This window comes from Myxocyprinus asiaticus, chromosome 32 (assembly GCF_019703515.2).
Source record: "Myxocyprinus asiaticus isolate MX2 ecotype Aquarium Trade chromosome 32, UBuf_Myxa_2, whole genome shotgun sequence".
In the NCBI taxonomy this organism is placed as follows: domain Eukaryota; kingdom Metazoa; phylum Chordata; class Actinopteri; order Cypriniformes; family Catostomidae; genus Myxocyprinus; species Myxocyprinus asiaticus.
In genome coordinates, this window is record NC_059375.1 from 34766528 (window position 1) to 34789336 (window position 22809).

A 22809-nucleotide genomic window follows, 5' to 3' on the forward strand; every position below is an offset into this window, starting at 1 on the left:
TAAGGGAATTTTAAGCAAATATATAAATGCCATTTGTGTGTCATTCAGTTGAACTCCGAGCATCACTGAGCCACACCTTATTTATAAATATTTTAAAAACATTATTTTTCATGTCATTCATATAGTTTTAAAGCCTTAAAAGGAAGTCATATATATTTATTTTATTAGTAAAATATGTAAAAAAAGACTTGAGGTGAATAAAGCACAAATAATTAATTGTGAAAGCCCTAAAAGAGACAATTAATCGTCATAATTGCAATTATTTGTTTGACAATTAATCGTCAGCCAAGTTTCATAATCGTGACAGCCCTAAGTATTAAACTTCTGCAATTAATTCAGCCAGGAATGCTTAATGTACTGACTGAAACTTTTTATTAACAAAATCAGCCTTAGATGTACAATCTTTTTTGTTTTATTGTAAACTTTATACGTGATTAGAAATGTAAGGTAAAAAACTATTGACTTTGGATATTGATAGAATGTTTAAGGGATAGTTCACCCAAAACTGAAAAATGTGACATTTACTCATTACTGGAACAAACCAACCCTGTACGGACACATTGGAAAAAGAATCGACATTGGCTATTACTTTTTTTTTTTTTTTTTTTATTCGCCAAACGTTTGACGACATGCAAGCGTAATGCAACTGAAAAAGATTTTAAGCAAACCGGGAAGGGGGCATCTTGACATATGATGGAGTACTGTGCAAAAGTCTTACTGGCGAGTGAAATCTGAATATTTACTAGCCACCGGCTAAAACCAGAATTTTTTTTGATGTATAGCGTGAAAGACAGTTGCATGTGCGAGTGATTACTCGCAATGTAGAGGGCTGCAAATGGAGATGTTGGCCATGCAGGAAATAATCTCCTTCTGCAAATGACAAGACTAATTCACTCATGGGTGCAAAATGCTCTGTAGCATGCAGGTCTGTATTCGAATTAACTCTTAGGGAAAAGAATATGGTTTTATTAAGGTCTTTCAGATTGCATAATGAAGCTCATAAGATTCAGTGCGCTCTGCTGCATTCTGTGGAAGTACAGCCTGTTTAATTTTCACCTATATCAGTAACTGAAATGAAAATTGTGCGACACTGAGCAGAAGACAAACCAGTTTCAGTGGTGGTTTCTAATGGCCCCTTTTTTGCCATTAACACATCTGTTTGGTTTTCAAATTGGTGCATCTCCCAACCAATTATGTTAAGTGCAAAATAAAAGATACTACATCATATGCTGACTACTGAGTGTGACTGAGGCAGTTTTCATGGAAAAAATCAGAGCAGCGATTGAGTGTTAACAGGTTGATTTCTCCACACACCGGTAGTACTTTACCTTGCTCTAATAGAGCTGTTCAGGTTGTAATCCAAAAACCTGGAAGAGAATTTGCCATGGGTTCCCTCTGGATTTTCCCATGGGGTTTTTCAACTTATGAGTGAATTAAGATATGTGGTAAACAACATTACTTGACGATATGTGGATATTTTGTTCTGCAACATATATTGCACTCTGTCATACCTCTAACGTGAATTTTGAAGCCGTATTGAATTGCGTACACACGCAATTGAATTGAAGTTGTAAAAAGACACACGGTGACTTAAAAATTCACATTTGTGGTAAAATCCTTTGAGGCTTTTTTAAAATGGGGCCAGTGTTCTCTTTAAGAAAACCGACTGTGCTGTAAAGAGCGATTGTAAATGAACACATTAACGAGAGAGTACTCAAAGCTTCTTTACCTCATTTAAATATGTTATTTGTTTTTGATCAACAGTTGACTGTAAAGGGGGGCCTGGGTAGCTCAGCAAGTATTGACGCTGACTGCCACCCCTGGAGTCACGAGTTCGAATCCAGGGTGTGCTGAGTAACTCCAGCCAGGTCCCCTAAGCAACCAAATTTGCCCGGTTGCTAGGGAGGGTAGAGTTACATGGGGTAACCTCCTCGTGGCTGTGATTAGTGGTTCTCGCTCTCAATGGGGAGCGTGGTAAGTTGTGCGTGGATCGCGGAGAGTAGCATGACCCTCCACATGCTGGGAGTCTCCGTGGTGTCATGCACAGCGAGCCATGTGATAAGATGCGTGGATTGAATCTCTCAGAAGTGGAGGCAACTGAGACTTATCCTCCGCCACCCAGATTAAGGCGAGTAACCGTGCCACCACGAGGACCTACTACGTAGTGGGAATTGGGCATTCCAAATTGGGAGGAAAGGGATTAAAAAAAAAAAAAAAAGGTCTGTACTGCTCTGTAGGTCCGTACAGTGCAATTGAATGGTGGCCAGAAATTTGAAGGTCCAAAAAGCATATAAAGGCAGCATAAAAGTAATTCATAAAACTTCAGTGGTTAAATCCATACATGTATCTTCAGAAGCGATATGATAGGTGTGGGTGAGAAACAGATCAATATCTAAGTCCTTTTTTACTATAAATTCTCCTCTTCCCAGAAGGTGGCTATGCATGAAGAATGGGAATCGCCAAAAGCAAAAGAAGAAGAATGTGGAACTGAAAGTAAAGATTTATAGTAAAAAAGAACTTGAATATTGATCTGTTTCTCACCCACACCTATCATATAGCTTCTGAAGACATGGATTTAACCACTGGAGTCATATGGGTTAAATTTATGCAGCCTTTATGTGCTTTTTGGAGATTCAAAGTTCTGGTCACCATTCACTTGCATTGTACTGTATGGATCAGCTGAGATATTCTTCTTAAAAACTATGTTTTCAGCAGAAGAGAGACATTCATACACATCTGGTATGGCATGAGGGTGAGTAAATGATGGGAGAATTTTCATTTTTGGGTGAATTATCCCTTTAAAAGAGACTTTATTCAATGACAAATCGATTGTGTGGATCTTTTTCTTTTTTGTTTTATACACATCACACGGAATGAGTCAAATCAAATTTTTACTCTCAAGACACAGTGAAAGGATGCTAAACATCTTGACATTTAATTTAAATTGATCTAATTGAAAAATGTCAGAGTGTGCTTTGCGTGGTGGGAAGCTTTTATCCGTTTCTAGCTAAAGATGTCATGTCAATCTCTGCTCTGCCTCTGTCAGTTGGTGTCTTTTTACTACAGGATGCACACTGAGATGCAATGATGACATCAGTTCTAAAGCAGTGCCCCCAGCTGCTGTAACCAAAAGGGTCTGCCATCTTTGGAAGTATAGAGTGTCTTACAAACTGCCAGTGCAGTCAGAGGGGCCAAACAGCCGGCAGCTCGAGAGAAGTTATTTTTATTTCGCCCTCTCTCTCTCTTTCTCTCACCGGCCCTCCTCCGGGTCCCTGAAATTCCATCAAAGAACTTTTGGGATTGTTGGAATTCTGGGCAAAGTGTGTGAGTGGAATTGTGCAGGACTAGAAGTGGCTGACTTGGTTCTCTGGACTGCAGACATGTTGACCCCCTGGGCAGACTACCACCAGTAGAGAAATCTACAACAAGAAATTTCAGACATGAACTGGGGTTGATCAAGTTCATATTACACTATAGTGGGAAACTCTGTGGCAATTGTCCCTGCATGGATTCACACAGCAAGTGGTCACCTGAGCCTAAGAATTTAGCATTGTTTTTTCCTATCTATATTGAAGGCTTTTGCGAGCATGTTTGACATACCTGAACACATGTGCTTTTCATTACCCTAGAAGGCTGAGATCAGCAAAAAAGCTGGGTGAATAGGTTTGTGAGTGTGTTCTTCAGTTGTTCAACCATGTTGAGTCAACTGAAAACCACTTGGCCTTTATACTTTAATTGTAATAATCGAACAATATAAAAATTGAATTGTTGCAAAATCAGCTGTCCAAATATTGCCTTATGAAGTTGACACAGTTTTCTCTCCGCAATTGTTGAACAAAACCTTTGTTTTCTGCCAGTTCTGCATGATTATGTAATCTATTTATCTTTTTTTGGGTTTTCTCATTCTCTGAGTCTCCATATGCAAGCACTTGCACATGTACTGGTATCGTGTTGTACTGAGCTTTACTGCCATGGGAACAGTGTTTTTTTTGGTCAGCCCTGGTTTTGGACTATAGGGCTGGGCAATATAGCAATTACTAGACAATTACTAATGCAAAAATTAGTCAATTAAAAATGTTAGGCTATGTGTCTACTAACTAAAACACAGTAAAACATCCGGGACACGTTTTCTACACAGTGTTTTTTAAAAAAAACAAAACTTTTTTTTATGTACATAAGTATCATTTTCATTTATATCTGCCCAAAAATATGCAAACTAATTTTGAGTCAGAGTTTTGAATCATTTCATTGAAACAGACAGTTTTAACTGATTTAGGGAAAAAATTATTTCTACTGAACTAACATTTTTCTATATTCGGCATCGTCTGATAAATTTTCCCATTTGGCCTATTAGTTTCTTAAGCCGCGAGGGCGCCAAGAATCACCTGCTTGCAGCCAAAGTAGCCGTTGGAGACATGTAAACAACCAATCACAGTTTGTTTTGTTGTTACTTGCCATCGTTTTACTACAATAATAGACGTGCAACAACAACTCATTTAAGCAGCGTTCACACTGCCAATGACAAGCAGCGACAAAACGACTTCGTCTCATTCATTTTCAGTGAGAGCTGGCAACTTCCGGCGACACGAGCGGCGGCGTCCGGGTGTGGGCGTGTCCAGCGACGCGACAAAGTACATTCAGTACGAGAGAAGATGGTAGAGCTCACGTGATCCTTCTCCCTCTCAGTTCCTGCAGTGACGGAAAGATGGAGGAAAGGACTCTCCATACACACCACTAGTGACTTAACCGCCAGCCACTGGCGACATGTAGCGACAAAGTGTGAACGCAGCTTTAAACCGTCTGCATATCAGAGCTACGACAGACACGTATGAGCTCATAATGTTAAAGTGCTCACCTGTTTCATTCTCCCTCTCTCTCCTCAAAAGTTTCCTGTTACTTTTAACTGTCCTGGCTAAGGGTGGGCGATATGACCAAAATTTTATATCACGATATAGTTACATTTTTTGGAAAAAATCTATACAAATTATTAAATATATTATAATACCTACTTTTGAAAAATCCAGTCATTTCATTAAATACTTTATAAATTAGAACTACTTCCTCTTAGATCATTTTCTTTATTTCGATCTTGACAAACATAGAGTAAAAAAAATAAAAAATAAAATAAAACACAATTGGTGGTAATCAAAAAGTGGTAATCAACCTTACCACAGTGCTAAATTTCACATTTCAGTCTGATGTTGTTGATTACTATTATTATTCTAAAACTTTCCTCAAGAAACTTGACATCTTCTGAAAGCAGTGCATCAAAGGAAATAATTCATGAGTAAAAAAATATCATTCCTATCCTTGATAAAAGAAAAAACGCTTAATTAAGCTCTTAAGTAATCTCTGTAGAGAATATTTGAATATCTGAAAGCAAAGCCAGTTTTCGTAATATCTAACATTCTAACTGAATTTTGTTAAGGGTGATGATGTGGTTAAAAAAATCCACATGACAGATGACAAAATTTGTGGCACATGACACATTGTTTAGCTGTTTTCCTCATCAGTGTTGGTTAGAATGTCAGGCTCTCTCACCATTTGAGACTTTGACTTGCTCCATAGCGCTTTAAGGTAAAACACTCAAAACTCAGAGTTCAAATAGGTCACGCAAGTTTTGAAGTTGTGCCGTGATAGAGAGAAACCAGATTGAGTAGAGCCAGTTATCACACACACTCTACGATCTCCTGTCTGTGGTGCGCAATCTGGAAGCCTGTTGGAGTGAACTCGCGCGTGACAATCACGTTATAAATAGCTGCGTGTGTGAGATGAGAAGCATATTTAGAACGTGAGAAGTATTTCATTGAATTTACTTTGGCGGCCCAAAATTTCACTTGGGCGGCTGCTGAAAAATTGTCAGTACCTGGAAAAACCCTGTTTCTTCAATTCTCTCAGTCTCACGTGAAGTCGCCCCGCCTTCTCAATTTCTCCGACAGAATGTGTGCCACGTACGTGTTACTTAAATAGAATGAGGTGCAAATTTCTTGCCACGCGGTGGTGATTTTGCATTACCGCGATAAAGACGGTAATCCAAAATGTATACCTGCTGCCAAATTTCTATCGGTTTATCATGTCTACTGGTATATCGCCCACCCCTAGTCTTGGCTAATTATATAAAGGCAAATATCAATAAAACTTATACCATATACCGTCTAAAAATATGCGGATATCTCATTTAAACAAATTTAATTCACAAACCTCAAAACTTGTGCAAATACAACGTGCTGTGGAGCGGTCATATTTCTTCCTCGAAAGCTTGTATTCTGTCATCCTCTTCAAATGTTCCCTGTGACTTTGAACTTTCTTTTCTAAGGCAAATATCATACTTCTATCATATACCGTCTGCAAATATGCGGTTATCTCATTTAAACAGATGTAATTCAGGAACCTCATGAAAATCCAGCATTTTGTATTGTCATGTTGAGCGCTCATAATATCTTCCTCTGAACTGAAGTGCATGTTCTGTTAGCCTGGATCAAAACTCAGTTCCTCTGATTTACGGAAGTTACACTGAATAAATATAGTGCCAAATAAGAGCTGCTTTTTTAATTGTATTTTTTAGCAATTTTATAGTTTTGATATATCGGCCCATCGGCCACCCTGCTCTCTGGATATCAGCATTGGCCATCAAAAAAACAATATCGGTTGACCTCTACTGAAGTGTAATTTCTGCGACACTAGCACCACCGAACGGAATTGCAAAACATTTTTCAAAACAGCTTTCTGAATACACCCTCGTCCTCAGTTGTTCAAAAAGTCAGATAGTCCAGCCATTGGTTGAGTAACATAATTGGGGCAGGTCACTCAAAACAAACACAGGAAATTTTATAGCGTCACACAGACACATTGTTTACAGTTTTCCAGACAATTAACCTGCTGGGATAGAAGTGTTTTAACACTGGAAAAAGTTGTAACTAAAAATTAATAACTAGAAAATATTTCAGCTTTAAATCAGAAACATTATAAAATGCACTCATGCTCGCGAGACCAGGAAGATTGTTAAACTAAGCTAACGCCATTCTTTGGGAAATTTGTTGGCCAAATTAAAAGCACAATCATTGTGATATTGGATTTAGTAATAATAATAAAAAACATGGTTGTAAAGTTGTGCAGTCGTTCTGTTGAATAAGAAATCTTATCTCGGCTATGCAAATAATTGTGTGTTCAAGGGGAGGATGTCTTTGAAAACAGGGTATATTTATGTAAAGAAAAGAACATTCATGTTAATATGTAAGGATGTGTTTAGTTCTTGATGGTGCAGTTGGTAATTTTCATGGTGGGTTCTGTGTGGATGAAAGAGGTTCTCCAGTCTGTTGAACACGCCGCTACATGTCCTGGCAGCTAGAGGTGTCTCTGTTTTCTCTTCACTCTCTCTGTCTGTGTACCCCTGCATAGTCTAAAGGTACATTCACACACAGTACGTTAACATGCACTTAAAGAGTTATTTTTCAGTAAGCACTGCAGTCACTTAATAGACCGGGATAATGCAAATGTAGCTCAGCTTCGTCCAGCATGTGTACATCTTAGGCTAGTTGTACCACAATTGGCCTTGGCGTTATGCACAAGGCATTGTGTCATGTATACTTGGACAGACTAATGAGGATTTTAGCACAACTATGCAAAAAAAAAAAAAAAAAAAAAACCGTTCGGTTTCATTGAAAAGTTCTGTTGGGAACCAAAAATGGTTCTTCTATGGCATTGGTGCGAACCCCCCATTTTGGAACTTTTATCTTTAAGATTGTAAAAAGATTGAACAGGAAAAGAACTAACTGTGTTACAGACGTGAAAAAAAAATACCCGCTGTGAAATCACTTACAAAAATCAAGAGTTCGTGGCAAAAAATGGCAAACTTGCTGCGAATTCGCCACTGATTATTTTCACATTCAAATGAGCTTTGCGGCATACTTACTGTGAATTGTCCATTGTTGCCAAAGGTTTGCTGCAGGTTCACCACTACTGGTGAAGAGCTGCAAACTTCTGGCAAACATTTGCGGTGAATCACAAGCTCATTTGAATGTGAAAATATTGAGTGGCAAGTTTGCAGCAAATTTGTCAAGAACTCTCGATTTTTGTAAGGGACCTGCTGACTTTGACATCTGACCTGTATGGTAACCATTAAGGCTGCACGATAGATTGCATTAGTGGTGCTGTAAGCGATTTTAGACGTTCTAACTTCCACGAGACTGAGCCGTTTAATTAGCCACACCCCCTCTTTCCAAAACCCTGCACATCAAAGATACCGTTAAGACTGATGCCGATCAAAAGAGCTACGTCCCACGTTTTTTTTTTTTTTAAACACAACAGTAGCAAAATAGCACCATCAATGGACAACTATTTTGAATCTGAATATGGTATTAATCCTCAATGATCCGCTTAAAACATTGAGAGAACGTGCATAATGATTGACAGGCAGAAAGTGACAAAGACCGCGGGCCACAGTCACATTTTTGTTTGCTGTTTACAGAGTTTAGTGCTGCCACAGAGACCGGTGAGATATCTCTGGACACATAATTCAGTGATATCTTTCAGGTGTAGGAACATTTTCTGCATACCATTCCATAAAAAAAGATTGAAATCGCAATTGGACCCTGGGAAATTACTAAACCACGAATGGCTGCATTTTAAAATCTGACAGTCTGTTTTCGCCACTTTAGTCTGCACTGTGTGAGCATGAGGCACCCTCTAGTGAGTATGTGCGGTATGCACTGAGCAGCGCAGCAATATGAAATGATAAATGGTTTTCATTACATTTCAGCTTGCAAAGTTTTTCTAAATGAGCACTTCCCAAATGTTGGCTTTAGATGCTGTACACTTGAAACACGTCACAGATCAAAGCAATATTTAGCGATCTATCTGAGATATCATGGTAAAAGGAGTGGTTGATGTTTGATTCTCCCATTTATAGCCTATCCATCTAGTTTGATATGAGGCACCCGCAACTGTCACGTAAATAATGCTTTATCATGAGTATTTAAAGAAAGGAGACCGTTTTGTTAGTCAACATGCGCACAATGTCTTTTTCGTTTTGCTCGTAAATACATGGTATGGGTTTCTGAACGCTGTTTCATCTTGACTTTAAACATGTTCTGATCGACTGTGATTTTTGTTGCATCGCACCTGGTCAGGACACAATGCTAGAGACCCATCTCTACCAACATGATCACATGGGAAGTCGGTATGTTGTTACTGAATGTTCCAGTACCCTTACATTAGCCCCATTCTGCCAAGCTACTGACAAAATCCGCTGTTCGGCCAGATAACCTAGTTACTGTGTTGAACGCTGGGATAATTGCGAAATTAATCAGCAGCACTTGTTATATTCATAGTACTTGAAGTGGCTGTTAATGCTTATGCAATAATTTTGTCACTTAGTCACTCAACCTTTTCCCTATATTGCTGATCTGATGAATATGAAGAAGGCTATTGGGTGTCGACCCTAATGTGTCAGCATGTGCATTTTTTTTATTTTTTTATTAAGGCTTTAAACATAGAAAATCGCTCAAGTCGGTTGCTGGGGAGTGATTTGTAGTTGTGGCATTATTTTGGCAGTGTTGACAATTGATGCGCTCTGCAGGCACTGTGGCACACAATCATTTTGTGGTTTTGTACCATCACTTTAAAAGGATTTGAAGTCCTTGGTGATTTTTTTTGAGTGTCAGCTTTCTGTTGCTATTGTTGTGTGTGTAAATGCAGGTGGGAGTGGCTCAGAGCAACTCTTTTGCAGGTGACAGTAGTGTAACAGACTATAGCCTACTACATGGCTGACATAATAAACAATTCCCTTCTAGTGCTGAGGCAGTAAATCTGTATAGCTGCTCAGAACGATGTGTACTTTATTGTATGTGACAATATGGGAAGTGTCTCTGTTTATATTTCCTGTCTGTGGGTTGTGGTGTGGTCAGCAACATTTCAAAACCACACCTTGTTCTTGCAGAGTTTTTGAGGGTGTAGTTATACTAGAATCTGTGTGTGGAGCCAATAGTCTTTTGTTAAAAGATTTATGTCTCCAGCATCCCAGGTATAACTTGGTGTGTATTGCAATTGCATACACAAGGGTAAGAATGATCTCCTTTCAGTTCAGTGGTTGTATTATATTCCGGGTTCAATACAAGTTGAGCTCAATCGACAGCATTGGTGGCATAATGTTGATTACCACAAAAATAATTTAGACTCATCCATTCTTTTCTTTAAAAAAACAAAACAAAATCGAGGTTGCAGTGAGGCACTTACAATGGAAGTGAATAGGGCCAATTTTTGGAGGGTTTAAAGGCAGAAATGTGAAGCTTATAATTTTATAAAAGCACTTACATTCATTCATTCTGTTAAAACTCGTGTATTATTTGAGCTGTGAAGTTATTTAATTAATAATTTTTACAGATGTTTTAGGGTTTGTTGACTACATCATCATGGCAATTAAGTTGTAAAATTGGCTATAGAGTTGTTCAGTCGTGACGTCAATTTGTAGGCGAACCCGGAAGTCTTATTCACCATTGGTTCCCTCTGGATTTTCCTATGGGTTTTTATAATGGGGTTTTTGAACTTATGAGTAAAATAAGGTCTGTGGTAAACACTACTTGATAATACGTGAATGTTTTGTTCTGCAACATAAATCACACACAGTCATACCTCAAACATGAATTTTGAAGCCGAATTGAGTTATATCCTTTTTTTTTTTTTTTTTTTTTTTTTAAATGCACTGCGGCTTCAAAATTATTTTACTCATAAGTTCAAAAAACTCACAGGAAAATCCAGAGCGAACCCATGGCGAAATCTCTTTTGGGTTTTTGGACTACAAGCTGAACAGCTCTATTACTTTACACAGAAAAGTTTAGTAAGTGATTTTATCACACTCAAATCATGTTAACACAAATATTGTTTACATTTTGTGGCTATACTTTTGAAACCATGTGTATTTTAACGTTTATGGACTGGCTCCATTCGCTTCCATTGTAAGTGCATCACTAACCCAGATTTTTGCTTTTTTTTTAAAGAAAAGTATGGACGAGTCTGAATACATTTTTGGTAATCACCATTAAGTTGATTGTGCTTAATTTGTATTAAACCTGGATTATTCCCTTAATATGCAACCTATAGACACAAATTGTGGAATTTCAAACATTAATATCAAATAATATTTTTAGAAATACCCCATATGTTCTATGATAATGTTTATGGGTAATTCATACTGGGGGGAAAAAAAAAAAAAGAGCATTTTAAAAACCTACACTAAAAGCAGTTAGATGAATTTCTTTGAATTCCATTCCATTTTACTTCTATGTCCTTTAATTCAAATTAAATTTTGAATTCAATTCAAATTCAGGAATCGAATTGGCATTCTCAATTAAATTCTGAAAGGCGCACAACTCTGGCACACACACTGAACTCCTTCAGCACAAGTTATACTTATTGTTTGCATTCAGCAGAGTGCAATCAGATAGGTGTGGGTGTGTTGTGGGCTGCTCACGTGCCATCAGGTATGTGGATTGCACCACTCAGGTGTCACTCATGAAGGGTCACTTCCGTGGCAGTAGCGCTTGTTGGAGCAGCTCCGATCTGCTCCAGATGGAGAGAATGCACCTGGCCCTGTTGTCTCGACTGCCTCATTCACACGTGTACTCTCTCTCCTCGCACTCTCTCGCTCTCTTGCATTTACTCAGCCAGGATCTGGAGTCTCTTGCGCTGTCTGACTGTAAGTGCTCATCCAGTTGGTAATCTCGGGATTCCATGGGGAACAGAAATAAAGGAAAGAGCACAATATCTTTTGGGGCAGTTTCAGAATGCCTCTCTTTTGTTCAGGCTGTCCTTTGGTTATTTTTTAAATCTCACCAAGTCTTTGTTGCAGACTTTTTTTTTCTATTAAAGGGGATCTTTTCATAAGAATTTCAATGCACAAGGTGAATCAAAACATCACACTTTTCCCCCCTTTTTGTTCTCTCCCCTCAGCAGGTAAAAAGAAGCCACCTCTCCGGCTTCCAAGAGAGGCATTTGAGAAACCCCAGCCTGCACCTACGTAAGTTTTCTTTTTTTTTTTACATCAATTTCAGTGCATTTATTAAGTATTAGGATCATTATGCTTTTTCTATGTGTTACTTAGAGCACATTTTAATTCATTTATCAGCTTTGTGTTTCTGAGATTCAGTCTGTGTAATTAGAATAGATTTTGTAATTAAGGTTTGCTTACTAAGTGAGTCATTTACAGTATGAGATGGGGGCACTCAATGGGATTTCTTTATTAAACAGACCCCCAAGAGACCTGGACTCCAAAGCCTGCGTTACCATTGGAGAAAAGGTACAGCCCTTTCATTAAAACAGAAAATATAGCTCTTTTCACTTTGTATCATCTGTATTTCACCAAAAAAAAAAAAAAAATCATATTTGTCCTTCCTTTTGTCAACCTGTTTATCTTCTTTTTTTCTGTCTTTTTTTTTTTTTTTTTTTTTTTTACAGATAAATCAAAAATTTAGCAAAATCTCGTTCTAAATCCCCATATTTTACCGATATATAGGTTTGTCAATGATAATATTATTATTGTTAAAATTATTATTATTATTATTATTATTATAAAGAAATTCATATAATTTTTTGGTAGTCTAATGATTCATTATTGTGTCAAAAAGCAGAAATAAAACAATGATAACAAAAATGTGTTCTGCATATCAGTTAACGGACACCTAAACATTATCGGTCATAAAAAATAATATCAGTCAATTTTAGTAAAAAATGGTTTGGAGTGTTTTTATGTTAGTACAATCTGTTATGCATCATTCTGTGCATGGCAATAAAATCTTGCCTCTATGGGAAATTCATAACAGAGATTTAAAATTTTTTTTTTTTTTTTTTTTTGGTTAATGTTTAATGTGTTCTAAAGCACAATGAGCGGAACGTTAGATCACATGTATGCAAATAATTGTGGCTAGTACATTTACATTTACATTTATTCATTTGGCAGATGCTTTTATCCAAAGCGACTTACAAAAGAGGAAAACATAAGCGAATCATCTTTAGGAGATAGTGGTACGAAAAGTGCCATATTACAAAGTTTCACTAGCATCAGAATAGTATTCAAAACAGATTAAAGTGCAACAAGATTTTTTTTTTTTTGTGTGACTGGTTAAGTGCTCATGGAATTTGTATTCTCCTGCAAAGGAGATTGAGATATCACATCTTTTCAAATGTCATATTTTGCATTGCTTTTTATGGTGATGTAAGTCTCCGTACCAAGCTTTGATATGAAAGCTTGGCTCGGTTAAAGACCTGCAGGTCGTAAAAAATGGCCCAGTGCACATTACTGCCCTTTTGAATACAACTGATTGTAGGCAGCCTGGAATGCACTTTACTGCCTCTCAGGCTGTATAAATATTTATTTTAAACTCCGCAAATAAGTGGAATTTTCCATTGGCAAAGATGGTGGCCTTTTGTCTTGGAACCAAACCCGAAGATTAAGTAACTTCAGTGGTTGTTCTTTGATAAAGTCAGGTTGGAGTACTTTTGTGAGGAGCCCTGATTTGTGACCTTTTATCCTTGTTTCCGTTTATCTGCCATTCTCTGTTCATCAGAGTATCGCCATTCAATAAAATAGTTCATTGTTGCCATATAACACCTTTAACATATGTGTTTGTGTGTGTTCTGAGCAGAACTTTGTGGTGAAAGCAGATGATTTGGAGCAGATTGGGGAGTTGGGACGAGGGGCGTATGGAGTGGTGGACAAGATGAGACACGTCCCCAGTGGCGTAATTATGGCAGTAAAGGTTAGTTTATACAGGCCCACACTAGCCCCCCAACAGGCAAACTAAGAAGTTAACATTAACTTTGGAAAATTCACTAGAAGTTGACCAGGATTTTCTCTTACCTACTACATTTTATGTTCAATTCAATGTTTTGAATTTACCTTTGATGATTTGCGGTGCACATCAGTGTTAATGTACTATGCTGTTTAATAACTCAGCAAAGAGCCACAAGAGGCTTAACATCGGTAAAATAACTTCTAAAAGCGTAGTTCTTTTATTAAATGGTGGCAACCACAACATAAGTAAAGACACTCAATGGGCCTAATTCATGAAACGTTCAACAAATGTGTGTTTAAATGCTATCTTGCATAAATTGTCCCATTATATTGAATGGGACAATTTACGTAAGAATCATTTTACTGCCAAAAAAACAGCTGAAACTAACGATTTACACACACATTTGTTCTGCTCATGTTTCATGAATAAGGCCCAGTGTATGGACCAAATTCATTCAATGATAGGCTATATTAATATTGTTGTAATAAACTATTCTTCCACAAAGTAATATAGTTCTTTAGGTTAAAGGAATATTCTGGGATTTAATACAAGTTAAGCTCAGCCGACAGCATTTGTGGTGTAGTGTTGATTACCACAAAGAATAATTTCGACTTGAATGGGACCAATCTGTAAACGCTAAGATACTCACTGTATTAAAATTACAGCCACAAGATGTAAACAATATGCGTGATAATGTGATTTTAGTGTGATAAGATCGCTTACTAACCTTTTCTGTGTAAAGTTATATCCAATTTTAAAACTTTGTTGCCTTGACGACGGAATGCTGTAAACCCTGAAACGACAAGTTTTAACAGAAGAATTAATGTAAATGTTTTTATAAAATTATAAGCTTCACATTTCTGCCTTTAAACCCTCCAAAAATGTTCACCATTTACTTCCATTGTAAGTGCCTCACTGTAACCTTGATTTGTGCTGTTTTTTTTAATTTGTTTTATTTAAAAAAAGGAGGCACAATTCAAAAATGTTTTTTGTGGTAATCAACATTTTGTCAGAAATGCTGTCGATTAAGCTCAACTTAAATTGAACCCGGAATATCCCTTTTAAATGTAGGCTGTTTACAGTTGCCAGGTCATGTTGCAACTTGGTGCATATAGAATATAGGTCTGCATCTCTTGGCAATTTACCACATCTTTGAACACATCTTTTATACCAGTATTAAACAAAATGCTAGTCATAAGCATAACTTTTTTTTTTTTTTTTTTTTTTAACACATCCCAAAAATTGCATGCATTAATTTACAATATATTGCTGGTTGTGCTGACACGTGCTTTTCCTGTAGCGGATCCGGGCAACAGTAAACACACAGGAGCAGAAACGACTGCTAATGGATCTGGACATCTCAATGAGAACAGTAGACTGCTTTTTCACTGTTACCTTCTATGGGGCTCTCTTCAGAGAGGTACAAGCACACTTACAGTAAACTACTGCACACATTGAAAAAAGATGCACTAACATTTGATGAGTTGCATTTGTTGCTTTGTGCATGTGATGGTATCAACACCTGATTTTGTCAGTCGTCTTCTTTACCTGATGAAGTGTTTGGCCGTATTTTGATATCACAACACAAAGTACCATTGAGGACAGAGCAGAAAAGTTCCACAGGAAGTCCTACAATGGGAATGTTTTTAGTCATTTCCTGCTGTCTCATTTGTATGAGAGGTTGTTGTTATTTCTCACTCTCTAACCTGATTGGCTGGTTCTGTTGTCAGGGTGACGTGTGGATCTGCATGGAGCTGATGGACACCTCTCTGGATAAGTTCTATAAGCAGGTGCATGAGATGGGTATGACCATCCCAGAGGACATCCTTGGCAAGATCGCAGTCTCTGTAAGTACCGAGGTCTTCTTATCTGAGGTCTTGTCTTCACCAAACTCTGATTGGCCAGTTGTTGCTCTTTGATCTGTGGGTCTGAATTTGTGTGAGATTTATTACGATTTTTATGTATGTTTATATTGCACATCGTTGATGATAGGGCTGCCCCCTGATAGTCGACCAAAGGTTAGTAGATGAGAAGAGTCTTGGTCGACCAAGTTTTGATTGGTCGGTTAGTCGCAGAAAAAACTCCATATAAAAAGCGCTGGTTGGACGCTAGGTGGTACTATGGGGTAATTTTCGTTAAGCAGGGTTAGGGTTAAGCCTACACAGTAAAGTAAGACACCTTGATTTCAAACTTTGAACTTTATTTTTTATTTATTTTAACTAAAAATTCAAAGTGCAACTAAAATGTGTGGTGTTCAACTTTTTTGAAAGATGGTTTTACAACAGTTGTCAACATCTCTCTGGCAAAGAACCTACTTCATCTGTGCATTCTCTACCGGTCGGGTATTTCGGTATCCAGGAAAATACATCGTGTGTGAATAAATTCGTTTTGTTCCCTCCTTCACGATAAATATATATACATCATGGTGAAAAAAGAACTTGCACAAAGGAAGACATAAAAACAGTTACAAATATACAAATAATAATTATAATGATGATAATAATCACTGAAATATCCTGGTTCGAGTTGAATGTGTTTTTGTATTATTTTATGTTTTAATCACTAATGTATAGGCTACAGAGTTGCGTTCACAATGAACAGCTCTGTGGAAATAAAGTGAACTGAACACAAAGCACCTCCTGAGCAGAGATGTCTGAGGTCATTCGAGGCACTCATAGACGATACTGTTATTGCAAAAAAAAAAAAAAAAATAATAAATCGGAAGACAAACAAAGAGTGAGAACCTTTTACATGCACGTGTTCCATGAGACTGCACGCCTCCGTATCAGCGCGTCATATATGCGCATAGACGGCTTTTCTGTCATCTGTTCTTAATAATATAATAAAGTGAGTTTCTACAAGCGCGTGTCTGTGTGTCTACGGGCAAATTATTTGTAATATTAATTTGATAATAATAGCCTAATAATAATAATTGAATACATGGGAAAACGAGCCAAATATCGTCTTGACATCGTCAAAGGCATCAGCTATTTTCGATCACTCTGACCATCGTCGATCCCCGAGATCATCGTCTGTCGGCACAACCCTAATGTGCATTTCACTCTATAAATTAACAAAATGTTCAGACAGTCTCCTTGCTGGTTTTTCCGACAGATTCAGAATCTGCGACTCGCTTTGTGCGTGTGCTTGTAAATTTATATTTTTTTTAAAGGCTCATTATTACGGTTTATTATTTCTCTGTAATGTAGAACAGTGTTAGCAATGTTACTTATAACATACTTTCTCAGCCCTGGAACTCAAACCATTTTCTGACGCCCGCCCCAAAAAATATATTCAAGTAATTAATATCATAAACGTGCGACTAGTCGACTAATGGCTTAAATTAACTCCTACTAGTCGACTAGGAAAATCTTTGGTCGGGGGCAGCCCTAGTTGATGATTTTCACTTTGTCATAACTAGCTGTGACAAGCAACAGGCACCAGGTCATTTTGTCCATCTGTTTCTTTATTTGTAGAGCTGTAGCGTTGTGCTGGGTAGCATCGCCACAGGGAAATCTCATTGGTCCAAATTCTTTATATAATTGCAAATTAAACATCAAATATTCTGAATGGCTGTGATTGTGTCACGTAGCGCAATGGTTCCACATTCATTGAGGACGGACAAATGAATGCAACTTGTTAGGACATGGTATTAGAGTTAAAAATATTATTATTGTGAGGAATGAATGCATGCATGCATGCATTAGGGAACGGCCCTAATCCACCATTCACAATGTCTTTTTCTTAAAATGCTACGCATTTAATGGAGACGCAAGTCGTTTATATTCTCCATCTTTTCCATTAACTTCATGGAGAAGAGATCTTAGCTGCGGTAAAATGATTTGATCTAATTACAGCCGTAAAATCTCTCAACACTTTCATACAGATTTAATTCTTAATATGTTTAATGCTTTGCATGCCCAGTACCTGAACAAATTAGATACATTTTAACGATACATAACTCCCCTGCAGTTGTGTAATGAGCCTGATGTTTTATTTTCCCATTGCAGATTGTGAAAGCATTGGAGCATCTCCACAGCAACCTGCAAGTGATTCACAGAGGTGAGATGCGACTGACACGTGCAAGTTGCTCAAAGATTGAATATGATTTCTGGACTGCAAATGTGCTAAAAAAATGGATGAACAGTATTGATAAATGTCTGGTGCTTTCTTTTCCTCACAGTGACAAGAGAGAGAGGTCATGTTCAGAATGGAATACTAGTTTACTACTTACTGAAAACTGTGCAGTATTTTTTTTTAAAGGGATAGCTCACCCAAAGATAAAAATTCTCTCATCATTTACTCGCCCTCATGCCATCCTTGATGTGTATGACCTTCTTTCTTCTGCATAACACAAACGAAGATTTTTACAAGAACGTTTAAGCTCTGAAGGTCCATACAATGCAAGTGAATGGTGACCAGACCTTTCAAGCTCCAAAAATCACATAAAAGCAGCATAAAAGTAATCCAGTGGTATATATATGTATCTTCTGAAGTGATGCAATTTCTTTGGGTTAGAAGCAGATAAATATTTCAGTCCTTTTTTACTATAAATCTCCACATTCGGTTTCAGAATGTGAAAGTTAAAGTGGAGATTTATAGTAAAACATAACTTAAATATTGGTCTGTTTCTCACCCACACATATTATATCGCTTCTGAAGTCATAGGTTTAACAACTGGAGTCTTGCGGCTTACTTTTATGTATGTCTGCACATGCGTAGAGCACTAGGAAGTGTAATTGAGCTTGAAATCATGATTGTACCTAGATACTGAAAAGGCAAGATGTACAGTAAAAAAAAAAATTCACATTTTGCTCTGTTCTCACCCAAAATCGATTGGATCGCTTTAGATGACGATTAAGTTAAGGATGAGTTAAAGGTTTTACTTTTATGCTGCCATTAAGTGCTTATTGGAGCTTGAAAGGTCTGGTCACCATTCACATGTATTATATGGACCTACAGAGCTGAGATATTCTTCAAATAATCTTTGCGTTCTGCAGAAGAAAGTCCATGACCTCTCCACATTGCATGTTATTGCCGTCCACTTATCTTGAACATAAAAATGGTTATTTTACATTTTTTTATTTTTTTATTCAATTCTGTGTAAAACTGTCTTTCTGTTTGGCAGTCTGATTAAACAATGAGTCAAAAAAGAGATGTGAACAATTGCAGATGCAATTACTTCCAGTTTATTCATTACACTGGAAACTGGAGGTCAAGTTGCATTGTGGAATACAGTATTCTGTGCAGTGTGATCACAGTCTGTTGTATACTGAACATTTTGCCAACTGTAGTTGTTGGTAATTTGGGTATTCAGTATGTACAGAAAATGTGCATACTGTGCACATTATACATACTATACACCGCAGCAATAGTAAGAATAGTATGGTAGTGCGCTATTCTGAACAAAGCCAGACACTATGTATTTGCTTAGGATGGTGCCAGCACATCATTCACTTTTATCTTTGTTGATAGCATAGTAGAGAGATGGATTAGGAGAAGGGGTGAAAAGATCAGGACCTGATGTGACCTTGTCTGGAGCTGCTAGACCACTGCTTTAACATCATTTCCTTTTTTTAAATGCATTTTATCTTTATCTCTTTGTCTCTTTGCAACAATCCAGATGTGAAACCCTCTAATGTCCTGATAAACATGCAGGGCCAGGTGAAAATGTGTGATTTTGGCATCAGCGGGTACCTGGTGGATTCAGTGGCAAAGACCATGGATGCTGGCTGTAAACCATACATGGCGGTAAGTCTGATGCTGAGGCTTCCTTTTACGCCACATCTTCATAGGCAATTAACATCCTCAATATTTGAAATAGTTCACGGAATGCATTTAACTTCCATACTGTGACATAATTCCGAAAGAAACAGGATATTCAGTAGAAACTAATGGCCATATATCCATCAGGGTGGGATTGGACCGTAAAAATGGGCATTAACCAGATATTTACAATTGAGGGGTACCAAATGTAAAACTCTTTATTTTTTTAACCATATTGATCGACTTCATGTCCCCCCAAGTGTCTATGGTGGTTATGGCCCTGTTTGATATTATTGGGTTATAATATTTTCCCCTGCCCCATGCAGCCTTGGCTACATCAACAGAGAAGTAATTTCTAGAGGTAGAGAAAGTTATGTTATATTATATGTTATATATTGATGACAGATTATGAAACATTTGTTTAGAATAAGTGAAGAACCACAGTAAAGAACATTTGTTAGTTAAACCGTGTCCATTTTAATTTGATGTTGTTGTAAAATATTATGAACATTTAGCATCTGTGAATCTGTCGGAAAAAGTGTTTTATTAAGAGTGAGTAAACTGTTTTGACAGCCTGCAAGCATATGCATATTTAAAGCACAGTACTGCACACCGTCATTCAAAAGTTTTGAGACAATGAGGCCTTGATGAAGTCTGAGTACTCGGAGCATAAAGTCAATGGGGCTTTAGAGAATTCTCCACACACTCCTTAAAATGACTAAAACGGCTGTGTATAAATGTGTGGTTAGTGAAAGGCAGACCTCTTGAAAATTTTGTGTATTTCACATCTCTCACAGGCTTGTTTGTCTGTGTACCTCTCTTTGTTGCACCACACTTCGTCTTTTATTAGTAATTTTTTCCTTCTCATTTACAGCCTGAGAGAATCAACCCAGAGACCAATCAGAAAGGCTACAATGTCAAGTCTGATATCTGGAGTTTAGGAATCACAATGGTAGGTCTGAGTGACGTTACATATTTTTTACAATTATTTGTAGGTTTATTGCTTAAAGCTGAAGTCAAGTGTAAGTCAAGGGTATGGCAAAAACACTTCAACTTTAATAGCATTTCTAGTAACTTTTTATTAATGACATTAATAAGCAATCTTACCTTGTAGGGCTGGGCGATTAATCAAATTTTATTTTCAATTACGATTTTGACTTCCAACGATTATGAAAACAAGATAATCGAGATAAAACGATTATTGTGCCACATTCTGTTTCACATTTAAACACCCCGGTGTTATTTCTTTAAAGCATCCTTATTAAAGTTCAAATTATAAGGAAGCGGTTTATGAAAATAAACTCCGAAACCGGCATTTCTCTGTGCAGTCAGCGCCGTGTCTGTGAGTTGCGTGAAGTGACCGGGGAAGAGATTGAATCTTCTCCTGGCTGATGCGCACTCTGGTGCGGGGACGCTTGTCACTCTCGCGCGTTTGCTGCAGCTAGATTATAACATGATGGCTCGCGACATAGTGAATCATAATATTTGTGTCACGTTCTTCATCTTATCATGAAGAAAATACGCAGCTCTTAAGTAAAGAAAATTTGTTTTTGTTTTGTTAAAGATGGATCGAAGTGAACATAAAGGTGAGCGAGTTTAGTCTTAGCCCATTATACACTGGAACAAAATACGTTTTTGATTAGTCTTTTTTGGCCTGTTTACCAAATAATATCTAAAACTCCTTTAAAACAACGTACATTTACTTTAGGAGCTATACTGCTGTAGAATCATTTTTTTAATTGGAGAATGTTGAAATAAATATTTAATCAGGGCTCGACATTAACACTTGTCCGGGACAAGTGGATAATTTTTATAGGGGCAAGTGAAAGAGAATTTTCACTTCTCTTTCCAGACTGATTAAAACATCAGTAACAATAAAAAAAATAAACTGGTTATATTTATGATATATGTTCCGAAAATGCTCACACTAATGCGCGGTCAAATACATTTCAAACGTCCGCCAAAATGCCAGTCTTGATGAGGTATTCATCTAAACGCAATGAGTTACGTCTAAAGTGAACGTAAACAGCAGAGAAAAAAGCGGATTTGTATTCAGATGTTAGGTTTTGTAAGTATAAATGTAAGATAATAGACCTGCTGTTGTCTAGTGTGTCATTTATAATAATCAAACCACAATAACAGAAAACGAGAAAACACTCGCTGCTCTTGACTGGGTAACTTTAGCTTTGAAAAGTATTAATGTATTATAATCATACAGTAAATACGTTTTATGTTGCATTTCATTCTGAATGTTTCCTTGAGTACTTGAAACTGCTGTTAAAAACTTTTTAAGCTGTTAAAAAAGCACTGAATTTTCTTAATTTGTATTTTTTGTTCTATTATTTTTCTATTCATTGCTGTTTTTTATTATTTTATTACTGACTGTTTACTCGTCTTGAATAATTACTTAAGAACTTGAAACCATTCTTCCATAATTAACAAATTATTTAGTCTTATTTGTTGTGGTTTTGAAGCTGGTATTGAGAATCGTCAAATTTCACTACAGACCACTGAAATTTTGGTATTGTGATAATGTACAGCCTTTATTGTACATGATAGATCTTGCTGCAATAACATGATGAAAAAGTAGATCTTATTCCATAGAAGTGTGAGCACCCCTGCTGTAAATGGTGGTGATGGAGGCTTTTCTTTATATGAATACCATACGTAACATAAAATAATTATCATATGACAATAACCTGCTCCCCTACGCAGTGCAGTTTACATTTCAAGTTCAAGGAAATCCACTGTTAAAAACACACGTTTTTTTAAATTTTTTTTAAGTTCAGTAAATGCAATGAGTAATCGTGTTAATTAATTGTGATCTCAATATTGACCAAAATAATCATGATTATAATTTTTGCCATAATCGAGCAGCCCTATTACCTTGTATAATGCTTAAAGGGATAGTTCACAAAAATGAAAATTCCCTCATCATTTACTCACCCTCATGCCATTCCAGATGTGTATGACTTTCTTTATTTTGCTGAACACAAAAGATTTTCAGAAGAATATCTCCAAATTTGAATCTCCACAAATCACAAAAAGCCAGCATAAAAGTATGAATCCATAAGACTCCAGTGGTTAAATCCATATATTCTGAAGTGGTATGATAGACGTGGGTGAGAAACACATCATTATTTCAGTCATTTTTTTTTACTATAAATCTTTACTTTAACTTTCACATTCTTCTTCTTTAGTTTTTTGGTGATTCGTATTCTTCTTGCATATCGCCACCTTCTGGTCGGGGCTGTCA

The 22809-nt window shown here is 37.0% G+C and overlaps 1 protein-coding gene across 1 annotated transcript in view; it reads left to right on the top strand.

Annotated features, from left to right (window-relative positions):
- The window catches only part of LOC127423123 (dual specificity mitogen-activated protein kinase kinase 6-like), a 38811-nt gene that overhangs the window by 7970 nt on the left and 8032 nt on the right, over positions 1-22809 (top strand). Inside the window, exons 2-9 of the mRNA XM_051667196.1 lie at positions 11947-12013; positions 12244-12292; positions 13638-13751; positions 15088-15207; positions 15518-15634; positions 17798-17849; positions 19411-19538; positions 20428-20505. Coding sequence (XP_051523156.1) covers positions 11947-12013; positions 12244-12292; positions 13638-13751; positions 15088-15207; positions 15518-15634; positions 17798-17849; positions 19411-19538; positions 20428-20505 — 725 coding nt within the window. The remainder of the gene's footprint in view (positions 1-11946; positions 12014-12243; positions 12293-13637; positions 13752-15087; positions 15208-15517; positions 15635-17797; positions 17850-19410; positions 19539-20427; positions 20506-22809) is intronic.